Here is a 20,946-nt window from a genome sequence, read left to right as displayed (position 1 = left end):
TTTCTTGGTGATTCCCTTTTACTTCTGACTCTCTCTCTCTCTCTCTCTCTCTCTCTCTCTCTCTCTCTCTCTCTGTTCTTCTGGGTAACTCTTTTGGCTGGTGCTGCATAAGCCTCCGGCTTCCTTGCACTACATGGCTATTAATAAAAAATAAATTTAAAAAAATAATGCAAATGGTAATGTGCAATTTCACTGTCTGGCATATAAGATTACAGATACCACTGGACCTACAAGCAGGTCCTGTACAGCCAAGAATGGAACAAGAACTAGTAAAGAACACAGAAAACTACAAGACATTCTGCAACTTTGTAGCTCAAGCATTTAAGAGGTGAACCACAATAATATCACAACAAAACAACTAGGTTAAATCCAAGAAAATAAAATAACGTGACATACTGGATTTGACTTACCAAAACTGACAATCTTCCCCTCTTTCAGCCAAATGTCAGGAAATTAGAATTACAACCTCGACTATGAAAACATCTTGGACTTGACTACACAACCAATATGACTAGCTGACCCTGCTATGCATGGTGGGATCAATGATGGCCTCACCTTGAGGCAGGATCACGTCAACACTATTTTACCCATGTACCAAGACAATATTCCTTTTGCTGATGCCTGAAGGGGGTTAGCAATAGGAATCTTGTCCTGGTACAATTGATTGCACTGTTCTATCTTCTATTCTTTCCCTATTAACTTCCTTTTCTGAGGGAGCCTCCTACTTCTGCTCTCATCTTTACTTTTACCTTCCCCCTGCCACCCACTGTACTCATACTTCTCCCACTATTCCCTCTCTTTTCCTTTACATGGCTCTCTCAGAGCCAGTCTCTGGTGGACTCAATATGAGATGGGTACAACCTGGCATACCTCCATGTGGCAAAGGATGCTTCTATGCCTGCTAAGATGCCAGACACCTGTCATACAAAGCACCAACATCACAATTCTTACACACCCTGCACTACAGTATGAGATGTGTATAACCTGGCATACCTCCACATTGCAAAGCACTTCTATTCTTCCCCTACTAACTTCTTTTTCTGGGGGAGCCCCTACTTCTGCTCCCATCTTTACTTTTACTTTCCCCCTCCCACCCGTTGTACCCATACTTTTCCCACCATTCCCTTTCTTTTCATTCACAGGGCTCTTCCAAAGCCAATCTCTGGCGAACCCAGTTCCATGATGCCAGGGATCACCTGACCATGTTTTGGATGTTCCATGCCTGCTAAGATGCCAGACACCTGTCATATAACACACCAACAGAACACATCTCAACTCTTACACACCCTACACTACACACACGACAAAAGCCTCATCACAGATGCACTGAAACAGCGAATTGGAGGAAGCTTTGGGGCTTAAAACACCAACACATTTAGCATTGGCATTAGCAAAGGTACATGATGCAAGAAAGCAAGCTTATATAGATAGCATCAGCCAAAAAAAAAAAAAAAAACCTTATTTCACCCATCCACTTGCTCCAAATATTTGTCAAGTTCTGCCTTGAATCTGTTTAAGCTATCAACATCTACAACGACAGATGGAAGTTTGTTCCGGCAATCAACCACCCGCAGGCTAAAGGCAAACTTCCGCACATCTATCCTACAACCGTCTTTCCTCAATTTGAATTTATGCCCTTTCAGACAATTATTCTGAGCAAGAGGAAGAATCCCATCAGCACTGAGCATGCTCAAACCATTCAAGGCTTTATACACCTCAATCAGATTACCTCGCAGATGCCTAGTCTCCAGACACTGTAATTTGCAAAACTTAAGCCTTTCTTCGTAAGAGCAACCCTTTGTTCCATTCACTAATCTTGTTGCCCTTCTCTGTACTTGTTCCAACAGCTCTACATCCTTCTTAAAATGAGGCCTCTAGACCTGTATACAGTACTTAGGGTGTGGCCTGACCTTTGCCTTATACAAGGGGATAATCACCTCTTTATCCCTGCTAGAAAAATTCCTGTATATCATTGACAAGACACCATGAGCTACTCTTGCAGACCATCTGCACTGCTCAGAAAACTTCATATCTGCCTGCACAATTACCCCCAGGTCCTTTTCATTCTCTACCACTGTCAGTGTGATACCACAGAGTTGAAACATTACTCTGGGATTACTGCTTCCCATATGTAGTACTTTACATTTGTCAATGCTAAACTTCATTTGCCACCTCTCAGCCCATCTGCTCAACTTTTCTAGATCCTGTTGCAGCAGCATACTGTCATTAGTGTCATTAACAACCCTGCCGACCATCGTATCATCTGCAAACTTGGACAATAAGCCTGAAAAACCATCATCAATATCATTAATGAATACAGAAAACAACAATGGACCCAACACTGAACCCTGGGGGACTCCACTAATAACATTAGCCCACAAAGAGCAGTGTCCGTTGATTACCATTCTCTGTCTTCTCCCACTCAACATTCCCTTTATCCATAGCAGCAATTTGCCTCCAATGCCACACTGCTCCAATTTGTGCAGCAGTCTTCCATGTGCAACAGTATCAAAGGCTTTTTGAAGATCCAAATATACGATATCAAAGTTATTCTTTCCATCCAGTTCCTTTGTGAGTACATCATAGTATCCAATCAAATTAGTCAGACAAGACTTCCCCTTAACAAACCCATGCTGTGTCTGAGCTATAATTGAAGGCCTGTCTAGATGATCCTGCAGTGCTTCTTTAATCAGTGCCTCCATTAATTTACCTGGAACAGAAGTTAAACTAACAGGTCTGTAATTACCTGTGTCTCCCTTTGATCCTCCTTTGTGGATTGGGATCACATTTGCACATCTCCAGTCCATGGATACCTCCTCTGAATCCAGGGAAGCTCTCATAATTATGGCTAAAGGTTTGCTTACTTCCTTTGCTGCCTCCTTTAATATAACTGGATAGATTCCATCCACCCCAGGTGTCTTTCTTGTATTTATATTCAACAATTTCTCGTCCACTTTACTCTCAGTTATTACAAAATTATCTAACTTACTGCCAGAGTTGAATACACCTCTGTCATTCCCCTCCTTGAATAACTCCTCATGTGTGAATGTCAATGCAAAATATTCATTTAGTTTGTCAGCTACCTGAGCAGGATCATCAACAGTTGAATCATAGATAACAAGTGGATCAATCTGATTCATCCCCTTCCTTCTAGAGTTTACATAAGTAAAGAACTGTTTGCTGTTTTTCTTTGCATTCTTTGCCAAAGATTTCTCATAATCTGCCTTCACCTGCCTAACCTCCTTTGTAACTTGGTTACAGACCAGCTTATATCTATCATAGGCTTCTGTGTCACGTGTTAATTTATATGTATCCCATGCATTTTTCTTATGTCACATGTCTAATTTATATGTATCCCATGCATTTTTCTTATGTCACATTTCTAATTTATATGTATCCCATGCATTTTTCTTATGTCACATGTCTAATTAGTTCATCTGACATCCATTTAGGCCTAAATCTTGAACAATCTTTGTTGGTATGAAAAGCCTAGTAGCTTCCAAGATTAATTCTTTCAATGCTTCCCATTTTGAATTTGCTGTTGGTAACATCATCAGTTGGTTCCACCATATAGAATTTAAATATTGTCTCAGACCACCGTAGTCACCTTTACGAAAGCAAATACCCTTCCCTTTACCCTTCATGGTAGTTACCTCTTTGAGTAAATCACACTTCAGCATACTGTCATCACTGCCACCTAGTGGTTCCTTTATCTGTAGATTCTTGATGCATGAAGAATCATTACTGATAATCAGATCAAGAGTATTACTCCCTCTGGTTGCCTCCCGAACATGCTGCTGTAGAAAACGATCATCAAATAAATCCACAAAAGCCTTGCTAGTGTGTAAGTGACCAACCCACAAATTCCAGTCAATATCTGGGATATTAAAATCCCACATTGTAAGACATTCTAATTTACTGGCCAACTCTATTTCTCTGCACAATTGCTCATTATACTAATCAAATTCATTAGGCCTATAATACACACCTACTCTCATTTTTCCTTTCCCAGTGCTTATGTCACACCAAACAGACTCAACCTTGCATTGTCCACCAATGTCAATTGGATGCACTTCCTTAAAGTTTGTTTCTTAACTAACAGCATAACCCCTCATCCCTTCCTGTCCTGTCTATCCTTTCTGTACACATTGAGGTGTAAAAGGCTTTGAATGGGTTGAGCATGCTGAATTCTGATGGGATCCTTCCACTTGTTCAAATTACGAACCTAATGGGGCATAAATTCAAATTAAGAAAAGACAGATGTAGAATAGATGTGTGGAAATTTGCCTTTAGCCAGCGGGTGGTTAATTGCTGGAACAAACTTCCATCTGTCGTTGTGGAAGTTGATAGGTTAAATAAATTTAAGAAGGAACTGGACAGGCATTTGGAGGGAATGGTGTGTGTTTTTTTTTTTTTTGCTGATGCTGCATAAGCTCATACACTTGCTTTCTTGCATCACATGCCACTACTACTGCTGCTACTACTCCTCCCCAAATTCCAGTTCTGCACTGCTTTTGTCTGTGTGACACCATGTCTCTGATATCCCAACACTATCTGCCTTTCATGTCTTGACTAGCACTTCAAGCTCATCGAATTTATGAACTATACTCCTAGCATTGGTGTACATGCAAGTATACATGCATCTGTTTCTACTCTTAGTTACCTTAACACAGCCCATGTACTTATTTGTTCCACTATGACTCCCAGCAGTTCTGGTAATTCCCATTGCCTTGCTTTCCAGGCATCTGCTTAATTGCATTTCAATAGAAATAGTACAAGAATCACTTTTACCTCTGCGAGCGGCTACTGTTAATCTGTTAGTCCGTGTATCCCCCCAAGCTAGCAGATTTCTGACCCACCTAACTCTGCCTCGATATCATCAGCAAATATTCTTGCAGCCTTTCTATTTAAGTTTATCCCACCCCTGTAGAAGCAGTCTCTCCTGTTAACAAGTACAGACCAGGTTGAGAAAAATTCTACCCCTTGAGCCTTGCACAATCTCTCCACAGCCGAATTGATCGACAAAGCTCTCATCATATACTCCCTCCTATCGTGTTTGGGCAGAATTGCAGACACTTTCAAATTCAACCCTAACTCATGGCTTTTTTTCAGCATTGTCTTGTACTTGTTAAGTAATTCCTCCGGTCTCCTACTCTTAATATCATTAGTGCCAACGTGTACAACAATATCACCCTTTGTGCCCTTAAAGGATGATATCTGCCCTACAACGTCATCAACCTTTGTCCCCTGGTCCTGTTCCATCTATCCTTTTTGCACAATTGTTCCCCATTTCCCTGACAATAGTCACCTAACACAACTAGTTCCTTTGGGACCAATTCATTCTGCTTTGGGGGTTGCCTCTGTGTTGTGTGATTCAAGTGCAAGCTCTGGCATTGATGTGGGCAGCTGTGAGAGCTTGATGGGCCCCTCAATTTTAATCCTTCAAGGGCATCCACCCTGTCCTTCAAGCTTTCATATAAGCCCATAACAATGCCGAGTTGGCGCCTGATTTCCTCCCACTCCTTATATCGCGCATGCACACAAAGACAATATCATGTCCTATTCCTGAATGCTCCACAAACATCAAGCAAGCAGTGCATTTCAATAGACTGTGATTCAGAGGACAACTGCCCCCTGAGTTTTCCCCTGAGTCACAGCACTTCCATTAGTTTGAGCCTTTTGCTTTGCTGCTCTGGTCTGAGTCATGATTTCTATTCGAGTTCAATAAAATTCCCATATAAAATATAACCCTAAACCTATATCCCAATGCAGTTATAACACTATATATATATATTTCGGTATCGAATATTATCTCTGACCTATATAACTTTCTTATCCCCTGTCAACTTATATGTATTAATTTATGATGTTACGTTTGTAATAACTAGGTCGCTATATTTATTTAGTTAAAAAAGTACAATTCAATTCACAATGAAATTTAATAAGATTAATAAATTGTACTGATTAATTGATACTACTATACTCGCTATCTAGTTTTCCGTTAAACCTTGCGCTAGCACACGAATTTTCTGCTAGCATAAGATTTAATGGAAAACAATGGTGGCAAGTTACGAACGGTTAATCTATGGACACGAGGTATTATTTACTTTCCAAATCACGCTATCTAAATTCAAAATAAACCCCCGAGCTTGACTAGGTCTCTAAGCTGCTTATAGAAAATAATTTAATCTAACAATTAAGTCAATAAAGCATCTAAGTATAATTAAAAACTTTTGTTTGCGGTAGCTACAAAACCTATCCACATGTGGATTTCATAACCTTACCGATACTAAGTAATAACCTACAAAATCTCTATCTAAATTCAATTTAAACTAAGGTATTGTTACTAGGAATATAAAGCAACTCTAAAAAATAAATTAATATGCCAATTTAAGTCAATAAAAAAGTAAAAACTTCTCTATTTGCTGGAGCCGTAAAAACTTCACCTGTTCACATGTACTCTCGCACCCCAACTCATTTGACATTTGTCAAATGAGTTGGGGTGCGAGAGTACATGCAGACCTTGAAATCTCCTGCTTGACAGTGCAAGAATCACTTGAAAGTGATTCTTGCACTGTCACCTCTTCCTTCAGGTTTAGATAATGAATTAGTCTGTGTATTCCTCCACGCTAGCAATATTCTGAAACATCTAATGCTGCCTCGATAGCATAAGCAAATATTCCTGGATATTTAAGTGTATCCCACCCCTGTAGAAGCATGTCTCTCTTGTTAACATGCAGACCATGCTGAGAAAATATGTCAGAGAAGGAGTAACAGTTTTTGTAATAAGGCTAGATGAACCAGAATATGTATATGAGGAGCAACAGGTTTTCAGTTTTTAAAGGTGATTAAGAAAGGATTATGGTTCACATGGGCAACAAATGACATTAATTGCATACAAAATGAATTTTTGAATAATATTATGGATTTTTTTATTTGAATAAATACAAAACCATGCCAAAAAAAATGCAGCAAGTTAGATCAGAATTTGTTTATCTGCAATTCTGTCCAGGCTCAATAGGAGGGATTGTTATGTTGAAACCTTGCATGTTAACTCAAGACCTGTGGAAGGAATTTTTATCAGCATGGCCTGCAGATGGTAAAAGGAACCCCTTTGGAAGGGACAGAATACATTTAAACAAAGTCGGTGTGATGGGTCTTGGCTAACGTCATTGTGGAGACATTAACTCTTTGTGGTTTTATGTCATGACCACTGTCACATCATAAAATTTCACTGCAGTCAGATATCATGGCCACTGCAACCCTCAGCATTTCCAGTTGCAAAATTTGTTTTCCTGCTGTGCTGATATAATTATTGTACTGCTGTCTGTTTATATTTCATATAAGTGATCTGAGAAACTAAATCGGTGTTTACTGAGTTTATATTCAATTTATCTGCAGGCAGCATTGGTTTTTTGCATTCCTTTCAAATGTTACAGCTGCTCTGACTGCTGATGTTTCTGATTTTGAAATTTGTTTTCCTGATGCACTGGCTCAATTATTCTATTGCCATTTATTTATACTTCATATAAACAAGCTGTAAAACTAATTCAATATTTATTGGTGTATATATTTAATTGTTAAAAACAGGTAGCATTTTTTTTTGTGTGTAGAATTCAAATTTATACTCATGTTAGAGTGAAGTATTTAGATATGCTGTAAACATCTCATATAGGCCTTTTCTGAGGAAGAAATTGGGAGAAAGGAAACTCTTATTCTGACTACTACATGTGGTGTTACTGGATTTTAGTTTCACTAAATGAACTAAAGGCATTTTTTAGTGTTATTATTTACATGGGACTAAATGAAAAGTAAAGAAATTTACTTTTCTCAATATTTCTTTACAATTGTAAAGAAATATTGAGCCTGTTCTTGTTTTCAGTATTCATTAATGATATTGATGCAGGTGCTATGAAGGTTTTAGGGTGGTTAATGAGTAATCAGGGTATGCTACTTCAAAAAGATATAGAAAAATTTAGCAAATGGGCTGAGAGGTGGCAATTAAAGTTTAACATTGACAGATGTATGGTACTTCATATAGATAGCAGATTAACATACCAGCTGTGTGTTACCATATTTAGGTTAGTGGGGATTGAAAAAGGGATAATTGTGCAGTCAGATATTGGGTTTTGTCAATGATATATGGGAATTTTGCCAGTGGGTGAGGAGGTGTTTATCCCATTGTTTAAGGCCACATTTTGAATACTACATACAGGTCTGGAAGCCTCATTTGCAGAAGGATGTGGATCTGTTGTAATGGGTGCAGAGAAGAGCAGTGAGATTAGTGGGGAGAAAAAAAGAGTGTTCTTACCAAGACAGGCTTCAGTTCTGCAAATTGCAGCACCTGGAGCCTAGGCACCTGCAAGGAGATCTAATTTAGTTGTTTAAGGCTTTGAATGTATTGAGTAAGCAACAAATTCAATGAAGAACTAGACAAAACTGTTAGAGAGAGGGGATGTCAAAAGAACCAATGAGATTAGTGGCAGAGAAGAAAGATGCATGTAATGGTTATAAATTTTCATCGGTCCTTGAATCTTACAGTAGATATAAAGTAGTCTATAATAAAGGGGAGTTAGGCATGTTACGGCAGATTACGAGAAGTCCTTAGCTCAGAATATAAAGAACACTTGCAAGGAGTTCTTCATTTATGTTATTGTAAAAGGAATGGAATCAATCATGTTGGTCTTCTTGTTATCTGTGGTAATGGTGCTGGTGATCTGAACTGTTTGCTCATAAGCTGAATAAATATTTTTCATTCACATTCATATTTGAGGTAGTTTTTAAAATGGAAAGATATACCAGTGGTCTGGTCAGTAGCAAATGGGAGTTGAATGATTTTATGATAACTGAAAAGGGTCTAGAAGCAAAGTTATTACAATTAAAAGGGAACTAATGGAATCATCCAGTTATACTGAAGAGTGGCAAAAGATGTAAGAAAACCTTTAGCTGTTATAATGAAGGCATTCTTGGATTCAGATGATATATCCTATATATTAGATATGTGAAAACTTGTCTCCTATTCTCAATTGTTGTTTGTTTGTTTGTTTAGTTTTTAGGAGCATTAGCAACTAAGGCCATATTGCTCCAGGATATGCGGTGGTCATTCCCTAACCTTTCCGCATCCTCGTATTTGGTGGTGACGGGCTCGAACCCCGGTCTAATCAAGAAGCATGTGATACGCACTGCTGCTCCTTCCCACCTGGCTATGGAGGCGCCCCCTATTCTCAAAGTAGGCTGAGTCTGTCAAACAATCAACTGCAGACCTATCAGTTTAATATCTGTGCCAGGAAAGATTATGGAGCCCTTAGTAAAGAATTCTGTGCGAGATCACTATGTATGGAATTATAAGGGAATCACAGAATGGTTTTGTTAAAGGGAGACCATATCTGACTGTTCTAATTAGCTACTATGAAGTTAGTATAGAGTTGGATAGAAGGAATAACTTTGGCATCAGTTACTTAGATTTCAGCAAAGACTTTTATCGTCCCATGTATAAATTGTAGCAATGTCCTCCCCCTCCTCTTACTGTTGAATATTTGGTTTTCATTTCCATCCATTGCATACCTAATGTTCTCATTTGTTGAATTTATTAATTAAAATGATAAGAATTGCCAATGGTTTTTAAATTAAATACAACCAAGAAATAATTATATTCCATTATCATACAAATTCATATAAAGTGAATTCATATTCATGTGAATTCATGAAGATTGTTGTGAAATGAATTATAAAGTAATTTAATTTGTAAGTTATTTATAAATTTTAAAGGTGGCTGAAGTCGATGAGAGTTAAAATATGGAAATTTTTGTTCAGCTACAGATAAGTCAGAAGTATCTGATTCACGCAGCTGGGACCCTCTCTACATAAAGCTAGTTTCACAAAAAATTGCTGATAGGTGCATGATGATATGCAAAGCAGCTTCAGGTGAAAGGAAGACAAGTGATTCACTGAAAGTGAGATTTTTCTTCATTGTGATGTATATGTTACAGTTAAAACCTGAAATCCATTACTACCAGTTCTTACTAGTAAAAACTAGAAGCTCCTATCAGCATTTGATAGGAGTAAAAACCTGAATCTAAAGTGTAACTCCTAGTATTTACTGACATTTTCAGTAAAAACTAGTTCTTACCACGTACCTTTTTAGTAAAAACTAGCTCCTTCAAAATTTCACTTAGTGGAAACCACAAGAACACTGTAAAATGTAATAGAGGGAAGATTAGACTTTAGAATAAGACTTATCCATGGATCTTACCCTTAGATCATGCTGATTGGCTGCTAATCACGATTTTGCATTAGAGTGAATGCTATTCTGCAAGCAAGTAGAGCCAGCAGGAATTTAATAGACTTTCATGTTTGTCTGCTAACAAAGGTTAGGTTAGTTTAGGCCATCAAATTTGGGATGGATTCTCACAGAAAATAGTGTCCATAATGTTTAGTATTCACCATTTTTTGCTTGAATCTGGCCTGAATTTGTTGGCATAAACTAACCTGACATTTTTTTCCCTCATAGAAATGAAAGTCCATTAAGAAAATTCCTACTACAAACGAAGGTGAGGTTTCCTGTCCTGTCTATATTTTATTCCTGCCAGCTTTACTTGCTTGCAGAATGGCATTCATTCCAATGTAATGTTATGGTGATTAGCAGCTAATCAGTGCAAAGCAGTGGGAAGAGCTAGATCTGGCCATCATATGCTGTCACAAATATCCATTGGTAAGAGTCCTGTTCTAAAGTTTAACCTTCTCCTCTATTACATTTCACAGTGCTCTTGTGATTTCTGCTAACTGAAATTTTGAAGGAACTAGTTTTTACTAAAAGGCACACAGTAATAACTAATTTTTACTAAAAATGTCAGTAAATACTAGGAGTTACACTTTGGATTTGGGATTTTTCCAGCAGGCAGAGTGCTTTCGGTTCTTACTAATAAAAACTAATTTTGTCGAATGCTGTTAGGAGCTTCTAGTTTTTACTAGAACTGGTAGTAATGGATTTCGGGTATTTACTGTAACATATACATGATTATTAGCATATACATAAGTCTGATTAATCCCATTTGTTTTTAATAAACTAACATATTGGTTTAATTCTGTCATAAATTAAGACTTCAGTACAGTAGGCCCTCGATTTAAGAGACTAATTGAGGGAAGCGGTGTTCACTATTACCAAAAGCCTGTTAAATTGAATGTATTTTAAAAACATATATTAATAACAAATTTACAATGTACTTCTTCTTCTGGCATTATAATCCAGAGTTTTAGCCTTCTCAACGATGTTCCACCAGTAAGCCCTCCCAGAAGTAAAACTTCTCCAACTTCTTATTCTTGTGGTCTTTAAGTCCTCTTTTAAATCCATTTTAGAAGGGAAAAAAATATATTGAATAAAAAGTACAAAAAACATTTTAAAAAAGTTCCATAATATTCAATATTAATATTAACTTAATTGAAAGAATCACAATTTTCACTGTCAGAAACAACTGTCATTTGGAGGAGAGGTGTTAATTCCTTGCTGGTAGAGGGTTTTGGTGAAACAGGTCCAGTTGATGAAGTGGTTTTGAAGAAATCATCAAGCTTCAGTTGCCTTACATCTTGGTGCTGCTTCCTTATTACTGTAAATCGAAATTCTCTAAAATGTTCATAAGGAAGCACATCAGGGCCTGATGATGATTCAATATAATATATGATGTCATCCATATGTTGTCTTATAACAGACAATTTAGGATGAGGTGCAACTGATTCTTCATCTTTGTTGTCATCATCCTCATCCTCATGTTCTCCATGAAGAACATTTTCTGCAATCTCTACCTTACAAAATATTTGATCACCCAGATCACCTTCATCATTTTCGAGCCAATGTTCATATCATTCTTATTGCTATCCCTCAGAGGAGTGTCCCGAAAATTGGACTCCTCAAAGTCCATTTCAGGTTCTACGTCATACAACTCCTTCCAAGCATTAGCCAAGGTAGTAACCTTCATATCTTTCCACGCAGCTGCTAAGTTAAAGATAGCAGATCTGACATTGTATGCATGTAAATTTTGCAGTGTCCTGGTGCCTCTTGTAGCTTCTTTTGCATCTTCCAAAACAACCATCACCTCTTCCAAAAAACTTCTTATATAACCTCTTACATGCAATGATTAGACCTGATCCATCAGCTGTATCAGTGAAGAAGTGTTAGGAGGCAGAAAAACACATTTAATTCTCCCATCCCTGCTAACTAACCTCTCAGCATTAGGGTGAGCAGGTGCATTATCTAGCTGTAAAACAGCCTTTATTTAATGAGAAAGAATTTTCAGCACATCTGTCTGATAGCATTGCACATCAGACAGATGTACTGTCTGATGTGCGACGCTATCAGATATGAATAGGGTCTAAATTTTGACTTTAGGACAGAAATTTTTTGTCCGTTAAATCGAGGGCCTACTGTATATTCTATTATTTTATATTTCAGATATTCAGCATAAATTATCTTCATTTGCCTTTTGATGAATGCATCGAAGGACACATTACTCCCACTTAGAAATTTCTTAAACTGACAGCACTGAAATTAGAGGCCAGTGGTACTGGATTCCATATATGAGAAAGAAATTCAGTGAGATTGGAAGAACAGTAACTGGGTTTAATTAGTAATTAACTAACAAGTAATTAACAGAAGCTTTGAGATTTAAGTATCTCTTCATCAGCTGCATGAATACATACATAAATATAAAATATGAAACGTTAATAATGGAATGACAGAGCGTGATCATTTTGAGTGTAAACCATCATGTAGGACTAGGCGATTGTCATGCAATCACCTGGTCCTACATGTATAAGTATTCACGCAGCTGACGAAGAGATACTTAAATCTCGAAAGCTCCTTTTAATTTATTAACTTGTTAGTTTATAAGTTTTTTTTTTTTTTTTTTTTATGAAAACCCTAAACACGAGAGGTATTAGAACCTATAGTACTTAGTACCGTGCTTGGATTGGAGGTTGAGAAGATGAAAGAAGATATTTGTTGACATTGCACTTGAACTTCTGTAGACTGTAATTTTCAGTAAATACGTATGAAGGAAGGTTGTTCCAGAAAATGGCAGTTGAATGAATAAACGAGAAAGATGAAAAGTTGGTTCTGTCAGTTTGAAGTTGAACAGTAAATGGATGTTGGCTGGTAGTGGCACGTGTTTGGACTGTTTTGAAAGAAAGAGTGGTAATTATAGAAGCAAATTCAGAAGAACAATGCCCATGGAAGTATCTGTAGAAAAGGCATGCAGCAGAAACAGGGCATCTATGAGACAGCAAGTGGAGACTCTGTTATAGATAAGTCATTAATTAACCTAACTGCCCTCTTCTGAATGGAATCTAGAAGCCTGAGAGAGGTTTTGGGGACACCGCCCTAGATGTGGGAACAATATTCCATGGTAGGGTGGATTTGCGATTTGTACAGAGTGAACAGCTGTCTGGAAGAAAAGTAACCCCGAGAGCAAAAGAGAAAACCAAGTTTTTTAGATGCAGAGGAAGCAATATTTGTAATATGCTTGTGCGAAGAGAGATTAGAAGTCAGGGTAATCCCCAAAATAGATATATCAACTTGCCTAGAAATGGGTGTGTCACCAAAGATAAGCATAGGAGAAGAAGAATCCTTTTTGTGAGATATAAGACAAGACTGAGTTTTAGAAGGATTTAAATCAGCTAAGTTGTCTTTGCCCCAATGCAGAATTACCTGAAGATCGGCATTTAAGGAATTGTTAGGGGATAATCAAGAAATTGAAGCTGATTGAGCAGGGCAAGGTTTCTCAAAATGGAAAGTGGAATGCAATGTGCTATGATCGGCAAAACTATGGATAGGATTTCCAGTCAATGGAAGATCGTTAATATACAAGAGGAAAAGAGTGGGGGAAAGAACTGAACATTGGGGGACACCAGCATTAGTGGATAAGTTAGAAGACAGAGAGCCATCTACCATCACCCTCAGTGAGCGATCAGAGAGAAAACTGGATAACAATTTCCAAAAAACAGTTGACAAACCATAAGATGGAAGCTTGTTTAGAAGACCTTTATGACAAACACAATCAAAAGCCTTTGAGATGTCAAGAGCAACTGAATGAATTTGTCCATAAATGAGTAACATAAGCCAGATTATTACCAGTGGATCGGTACTGACAGAATCTATACTGGCGAACATTGATAAGACAGAAGGTTTCTAGATAGTTTAAGAGTTGGTGGTTAATTTATTTCTCCATTACTTTAGAAAAAGTAGAATTAATTGCAATGGGACGATAATTGGATGGGAGGGATTTGTCACCCTTTTTAGGAATTGGCTGGATATGAGCAAATTTCCAAACAGAAGGAAAAACACCTTTGGAATAAGAAAGTGAAAAACAGTGGCAAAGAACAGGAATAAGTTCAGGAGCACAGGATTTGAGAACAAGTGGAGAAATACCATCAGGACCTGGAGCTTTCTTAGCATCAAGATTCGTCAAAATCTTTCTGACATCCTTTTGACACAAGACCACAGGAGGCATTGAATGGAACGTGTTGGGAATGGTGGGAGGTGTTTTACCAAGATCATTAATACATGAGTTGGAAGAAAAATGGGATGCTAGCTGGACAGCTTTATCTTTGTCCAAAGTGACAACAGAACCATCTGGTTTTGACAGAGGTGGGAGCAGAGATGGGCAAAAGTTGCGGCCAATAGCTCTGGCAAGAGACCAGAATGCATGGCTACTATTAGGGCAAGAAGTAAGTTTTCTACTCGTAGCCTCTTCAAAATCTAGTTTGGACTGATTAATAACTGTTTTGAAATTGTTGTGAGCTTTGGTGTAGGCAGAAAATAAAACTGAAGAATTGGAAACAAGCCAATTACGATATGCATCATTCTTCTCCTGAATGGTCTTAACACATTTATTGGAAAACCAAGGTTTAGATAAAGGATGAGATTTTAAAGTGGAGTGTGGAATTAAAGGATTCCATTCCTACAAGAATAATTTCACTGTCACGATCGGAGCAAATATTGACATCAGAAGTTTCGAAACAGTAATCTGACCAAGGAAAAGAAATCTTGCAGGTCATCCCATTTTGCATTCTTGTAATGCCAAACAATATGAGGTTGGGAATAGCCATGAGATAAAGGCTCCATTGGAAAAGAGACAATCACCAAGTTGTGATCTGACGTGCCTAAAGGGCCACTCACTTTGACCGTGTACTTAAAAGGGTTGTTTGTGAAAAAAAGATCAAATGTGTTAGCTGTATGGTTAGGATTGTCCGGTATTCTTGTAGGTAAATGAACAATCTGTGCAAGGTCATTAGTAATTGCAAAAGCCTCAGCATCTCGACCAGCTGGGTTAGTGCGACTAGAAAATGGAAGCCAGCTGGAGTTGTGAACATTAAAATCACCAAGTAAATTACCTCACTGTTAGGAAAGTTGGACTGGAGAAAGTCAAGTTGCAAAGAGAGCAAGTTGAAGAGCTCCAAGTGATTAGTGGAGTTGGGAGAATGGAGACTCTGATGAAAAGAGACAACAGATGAATTTGACACAATGAGGTAGAGAGAGATTTTAAGCCAGAGGAGATTCCAAATTGCCAAGTCTGTGACAGGGTGTATTGGAATGGACATTAGCATTATCAGAGGCATATGATGCAAGAAAGCAAGCTTATGCAGCATCAGCCAAAAAAAAAAAAAAAACTTCCACTTCACCCCTCCGTTCGTTCGAAATACCTGTCCAGCTGAGCCTTAAATTTATTTAGGCTATTTATATAGACATATGCACAAGTACCACCTCTGAGGCAAAAGGAATCATACAGCGAATAATTTGGGCCACTGAGATGAGCAGTAGTTGAATCAACCGATAACTGAAATTCTGTCAGAAAAAGTACATGGGGTTTGGCTGATTGTAAGTGGAAATGGACATTGTTGAGATTAGACTTGAGAAAATTCACATATATTTGTGAAATGAACTAGGAAGTGTTTGGGAGGTTTAGATCTTTTCGCAGATAAGCTTACTCTATTAGTTTGACAATTCATTATTCTATTCAATGGTAAGAAAAAGTAGTGGGGGGGAGACATGCTGTATGAAGTAATTTTTGGATATGGCATACACATGCTAAGAATATACCCAGATCCTTGACACAATGTGACCTTGACAATGCCCCCCCCCCCCGCATACACACTACTCGGACTCCCTCCAGTCAATATCTAGCAGAGTAGAGGTAGCAAGATTATACACTAGCTGATCCGGAAGCCTCCTGAAGAGTTACCAATAGGTTCAGTCCGGTGTACTAACTAGCGGCTGGCCAGCAAACACTTATTAAACCCAGTTACTGTTCTTCCCGTCGCACTGAATTTCTATCTGACAGCACTGCTCTGCAGGATCATGTCATTTGGGGGAGTAAAACAATACATTATATGACAGTTGTATGTACAGGTGACCCCTGCTTAACGCTGATAATTCGTTCCGGAAAAACAAAGCGCTAAGTGAATCCACGCTAAACGAGTGCCGCATTCCCATAAGTTAACATGTATTTGTGAGTTGCGGTCGATGCCATAGGATATTTTCTAATCAATAATAAACGGTAATGAAAAGATGCACAAATGTCGGTCAAAATATTTAATATTCAAATATTTGTATATATAAAATATTCTGCATTACATACATATATAATTATGTGGTAACTACTTACGTATCAAAATTAAACTTAAAATTCCAATTAAAATCATGAATTTAATTGATCTAAATTGATTTAATTTAATTGATGAATTTAATCAAGAAAAATGTGTCTATATTGGATTGAACTTTGGTCCTCTTCCAAATAAACTAAAAGGGGTATTAATTTTAATTTTAAATCCCCTGCAGTGTTACCACTTCAATATCCCTCTTCAATAATTTTAACAAGTTCTTTTTTGAAAGTTTCAGCTCCTTAATCTGGACTTGTGGCTTCTCCCTGGATTTTAAATCTGTTCAACCAGCCCTTACTAGTTTTAAATGGTTCCACATTTTTTTTTTTAGGTGAGTTTTCTTCAGATCATCATATTGGCTAATCTCTCTCTCTCTTTCTTTTTTTTTTTATGATATTTAACTTAACTGAATTCTGCATTCTTCAACTGATTTATTATCTTCAATAAAATCCTAATAGCTGGCCTAACCCTAGTTGCTTGCAATGGAACAGCTATCTTTCCCGCTGTTAAAATTAATTCTTTATTTTTTTTTATAATTGTTCTTACAGTTAAACTTGCAAGCTGGATATCATCATTCTTCTGTTTCCTGGTGATTCCCCTTCTACTTTTGACTCTCTCTCTCAGGGTAACTAGGGAATTTTTTTGGCTGGTGCAGCATAAGCCTCAGGCTTCCTTGCACCATATAGCAAATAATAATAATAATAAGTTCTAAATTGTGGCACACATCCGCTTGTCTTTGACCGGAATCGATTCGCTTAAAAACGTCTAATTTAATTTTCAAATTCAGTCTTTATTGTTGTACTGCGCCCAGACGTTGTTGCTTTTTCATTCTTATTGGCCATTATTAACTCTTCGAAAATGTAACTGCATTGGTTGCATTAATTACGATACAATGTTCAAGTAAACTGTCCGTTACGCACAATGTCTAATATTGTACTGAGTGAGGACTAGACTTCGGATAAATGCATATAACGCAAATATTACAAGCAATATACTTGATCATTTTTTAAAATGTTGATTTCCGAACTACGCAACAAGTCACTGTACTGCAATTAAATTAGTGTGCGAGAAAATATCACTGAGCATGGGAAAATTTCTCAAGTCGGCGTGGAAAACATTTTAATGCTGTTTTGATATTCATTTTAATGCTGTTTTGATATTCATTTTAATGCTGTTTTGATATTCATTTTCAAGCTATTGACTCCATCAAATGAAACGATTTCATTAAATATGCCAAAAATGCAGTCTGTAAAAGAGCATTATAGTGATCTGTGACAGCGTTTTATAGTCAGATACGGGTTATAATATAAGAACAGCGTTATAGTGAATCAGCGTAAAGCGAACCGCATTATAACGGGGGCCTGCTATATTTGAAAGTTCAGTAATACATGACAGTTTGGTGTATGTGACACTTCGATGCATGACATTTCTTGTATATGACAAGTTGGTGAAAGACCATTGGTGGCTACCACAATTTTGCAAGTATGACAATTCAGTGCATCACACACACAGAACAGAAATTAAGAAAATCAATGTAGTAAAAAAATAAACCAAGAGAAATTTTGGTTTCTTAGACAGAAGAATGCAAAAATTTAGAAAATAATAATAATAATAAAAGGTGGTTTTTGTAAAAATAATCAGCCGGATCCTACTCACAGGCAGTTTGGAAAGTGGGTATGCAGCTATTATCTTCAGCAGTTTGTACATATTGTAATAACTTTACAATATGGATAGACAGTAATGATAACAGTAATAGGTGCATACCCAACCAATTTGTATTGCTATTTCAGGAGTGTGCAATGGTTCCCTTTGGGGAGGGAGGGAGGGAGGGCAGATTTGTATTTGTCTGATTTAATGAAATTTGAGGGGATTGTACAGACCTTTTTACAAGAGCCAAATATAAAGTTTTAGGAAAATCCACCCACTGAAAATCATTTATTACATGCAGATGGGCATACAAAGAAATAATAATTGTTGGATTTCTATTGATCCAATTTTAATGTAATTTAGGAGGGCTTGAGAAATCTTTCTGAAAGAGCCAAATATAGAATTTTATAAAATCCATCCATCCACTAGGAGTTGACTTATTATGTGCAGACAGACACGTTGAAGATAATAAATACTTTACATATATATGCTAACACCCAAAATGAATGTAGTTAGTGTGCTCTATCAAAAATATAAACAATACCATGATCATTAAATTAACTATTTATGCATGGTGTGTTAAATGTTTGTATTTTCTGTCTAGCTATGTCATACCTTGAATTCTTGCATAGAATTCACCAAATTGTACTAGCCAAATTTCCATAGTCACCAGTTTTCATACACCAAATTGTCACATAAACTGAACTCTCGTACATAAAATTGTATTCAGTGAATTGTCATGCACTGAACAGAGTACAATGAATTGTCTTGCACACCAAACTGACAAGAACCTCTGCTCTGCATGAAACGGAATATGTATAATTTGATTGAATTATTTATTTAATATTAATTGTTTAATACAACTTTATGGCAGTTAGTCTTATTAAAGTAATTGCCATATCAAGTTTGTATTAAACAATTTGGAACTAAATTTTATACTACTGTTTACATTTTTGCTTACAGTTAAGACAAGTGAAATTTGGGATTTTGAATGATCATATATTTCAGATTGTTCTAATACTAAAAATGGAACTGGAGTGAGAAACCTGTAAACTTATAACCCAGTTGTCATCATGCTCCTATATCAGTGGATAATTGTCCCCATGCACTAACCAGTGCATGGGGACACTTATTCAGAATTATGACAAGATAGTGGATGGAAGCTTGCCAGCCACTTGTGCTGATTGAAACAAAGGATACATCTACCCTGGACTGGATGGTAGAGGTAGCTGACAACTTTCTCTTCACTGTCCTTTCTGTCCTCTGTAGAGCTGCCAGTGTTTGGGCAGATGATATTATGGGACCCCTTGTGTTTTCCAATGCTGTTTAACAATTGTTGGTTGCGGAGCCTGTCTACTTGGAGTTATGATTTGGAAAAGTGCTCGTGACACTTGACTGGGGAACAGCTTTTTGGCATTTCTGAAATTTACTGATTCAGTTTATGCAGCTTCAGTGCTTTAGTTCCTGAACACTATTTTCATGACTAAGTTTTCTTGGTTACATTGGGGTAAATATTTAACACATCACTTTTTAATGTGATGTGTTAAATTTTTAATGGCTTTTTAGCATTTCTAAGTTTTATTCCCTGAACAGTATTTCATGACTGTATATGGTGTTGTAACTACACATATCTGTGTAGTATATTTGTAGAAGTATGTGGTCATGAGCCAATTTGCATTTTATTTGGACTGAGAAACCCAGAATGACTCACAGGATGGAGACTCTACTCTCTCTCTTCGTGAGATTGATTAACAACAGCCTCGATTGAAGAAGACTTTAGAAATCGATCATTGATGGGATGGTTGATGACATATCATTCATCTATAATGCTACTAAAACAATGAATCAAATCAATAAAATTACCTTTATTAAATAAATATGCTATATAAGCTGTATATTAAAATAAAATAAAATATGATATTATAACAAGAATGAAAATTAAAAGCACTAAAAAGATGTTTAAGATTACTAAAAACCACTAAAACTGTAGCTTTTGGCAGCAGCGGCCACCTTCATCAGCAATAATGGTTACAGGTTATCCAACATCTATATATGTACACCTATACGTCACCAGCAGGTATGCAACATGAGCTATGGCACTTGCGTTTGGTCCACTTCCTGTGTGTTGGAACCAGAAATGGCACTGGAACGAACCATTCCAAAATGTTCATCTCTCCCTGGGATAAGGGCTTCAAAGAGTGGATGAATATGACAGACCTTATCCCTATTAAGACTATAGCATCCAGACGAACATATCTTTAGACTCTATAACCATTTCCAGTTCCCAAAAACCATGCACTTTATCCACAATCACCACTTCTTTAGTCATAATACCATGCCCAGTTTCCCAGGCACGTTCAGCTATGGCTGAACCTACATAATTAGCAGTCTTGAAGGCCTTATCATGCTCCTCCAGGCGATCATGCAGCCTATGTTTCGTCTCACCCACATAACATTCCCCACAATCCAGACACTCAGTTTTGTATCAACCCACTAGTGTCACAATAGGATCTTTAATTGCGGACATTACCATGCGCAATCTCCAGCCCGGAAGCTGCACATAGCGTATCTGACAAGAGCGCAATATACGAGTGATGGGTTCCGAGATGCCTAGATAGTAGGGGATGTATGCAGTGGCAACAGGTGTAA

The 20,946-nt window shown here is 37.3% G+C and overlaps 1 protein-coding gene across 2 annotated transcripts in view; it reads left to right on the top strand.

Annotated features, from left to right (window-relative positions):
• LOC150078362 (uncharacterized) overlaps positions 1–20,946 on the top strand; it is a 399,628-nt gene that overhangs the window by 207,083 nt on the left and 171,599 nt on the right. The window contains exon 8 of one of the 2 annotated variants that reach the window (XM_090385439.1): positions 9,820–9,953. In XM_090385439.1, the coding sequence (XP_090241565.1) occupies positions 9,820–9,953 (134 nt within the window). Of the gene's footprint in view, positions 1–9,813; positions 9,954–20,946 lie in introns of both variants that reach the window. The other variant, XM_090385438.1, reaches the window with a different exon arrangement.

This window comes from Mastigoproctus giganteus, chromosome 11 (assembly GCF_048544385.1).
Source record: "Mastigoproctus giganteus isolate SK-2022 chromosome 11, ASM4854438v1, whole genome shotgun sequence".
In the NCBI taxonomy this organism is placed as follows: Eukaryota; Metazoa; Arthropoda; class Arachnida; order Uropygi; family Thelyphonidae; genus Mastigoproctus; species Mastigoproctus giganteus.
This window is presented reverse-complemented; position numbering and strand designations above follow the sequence as displayed.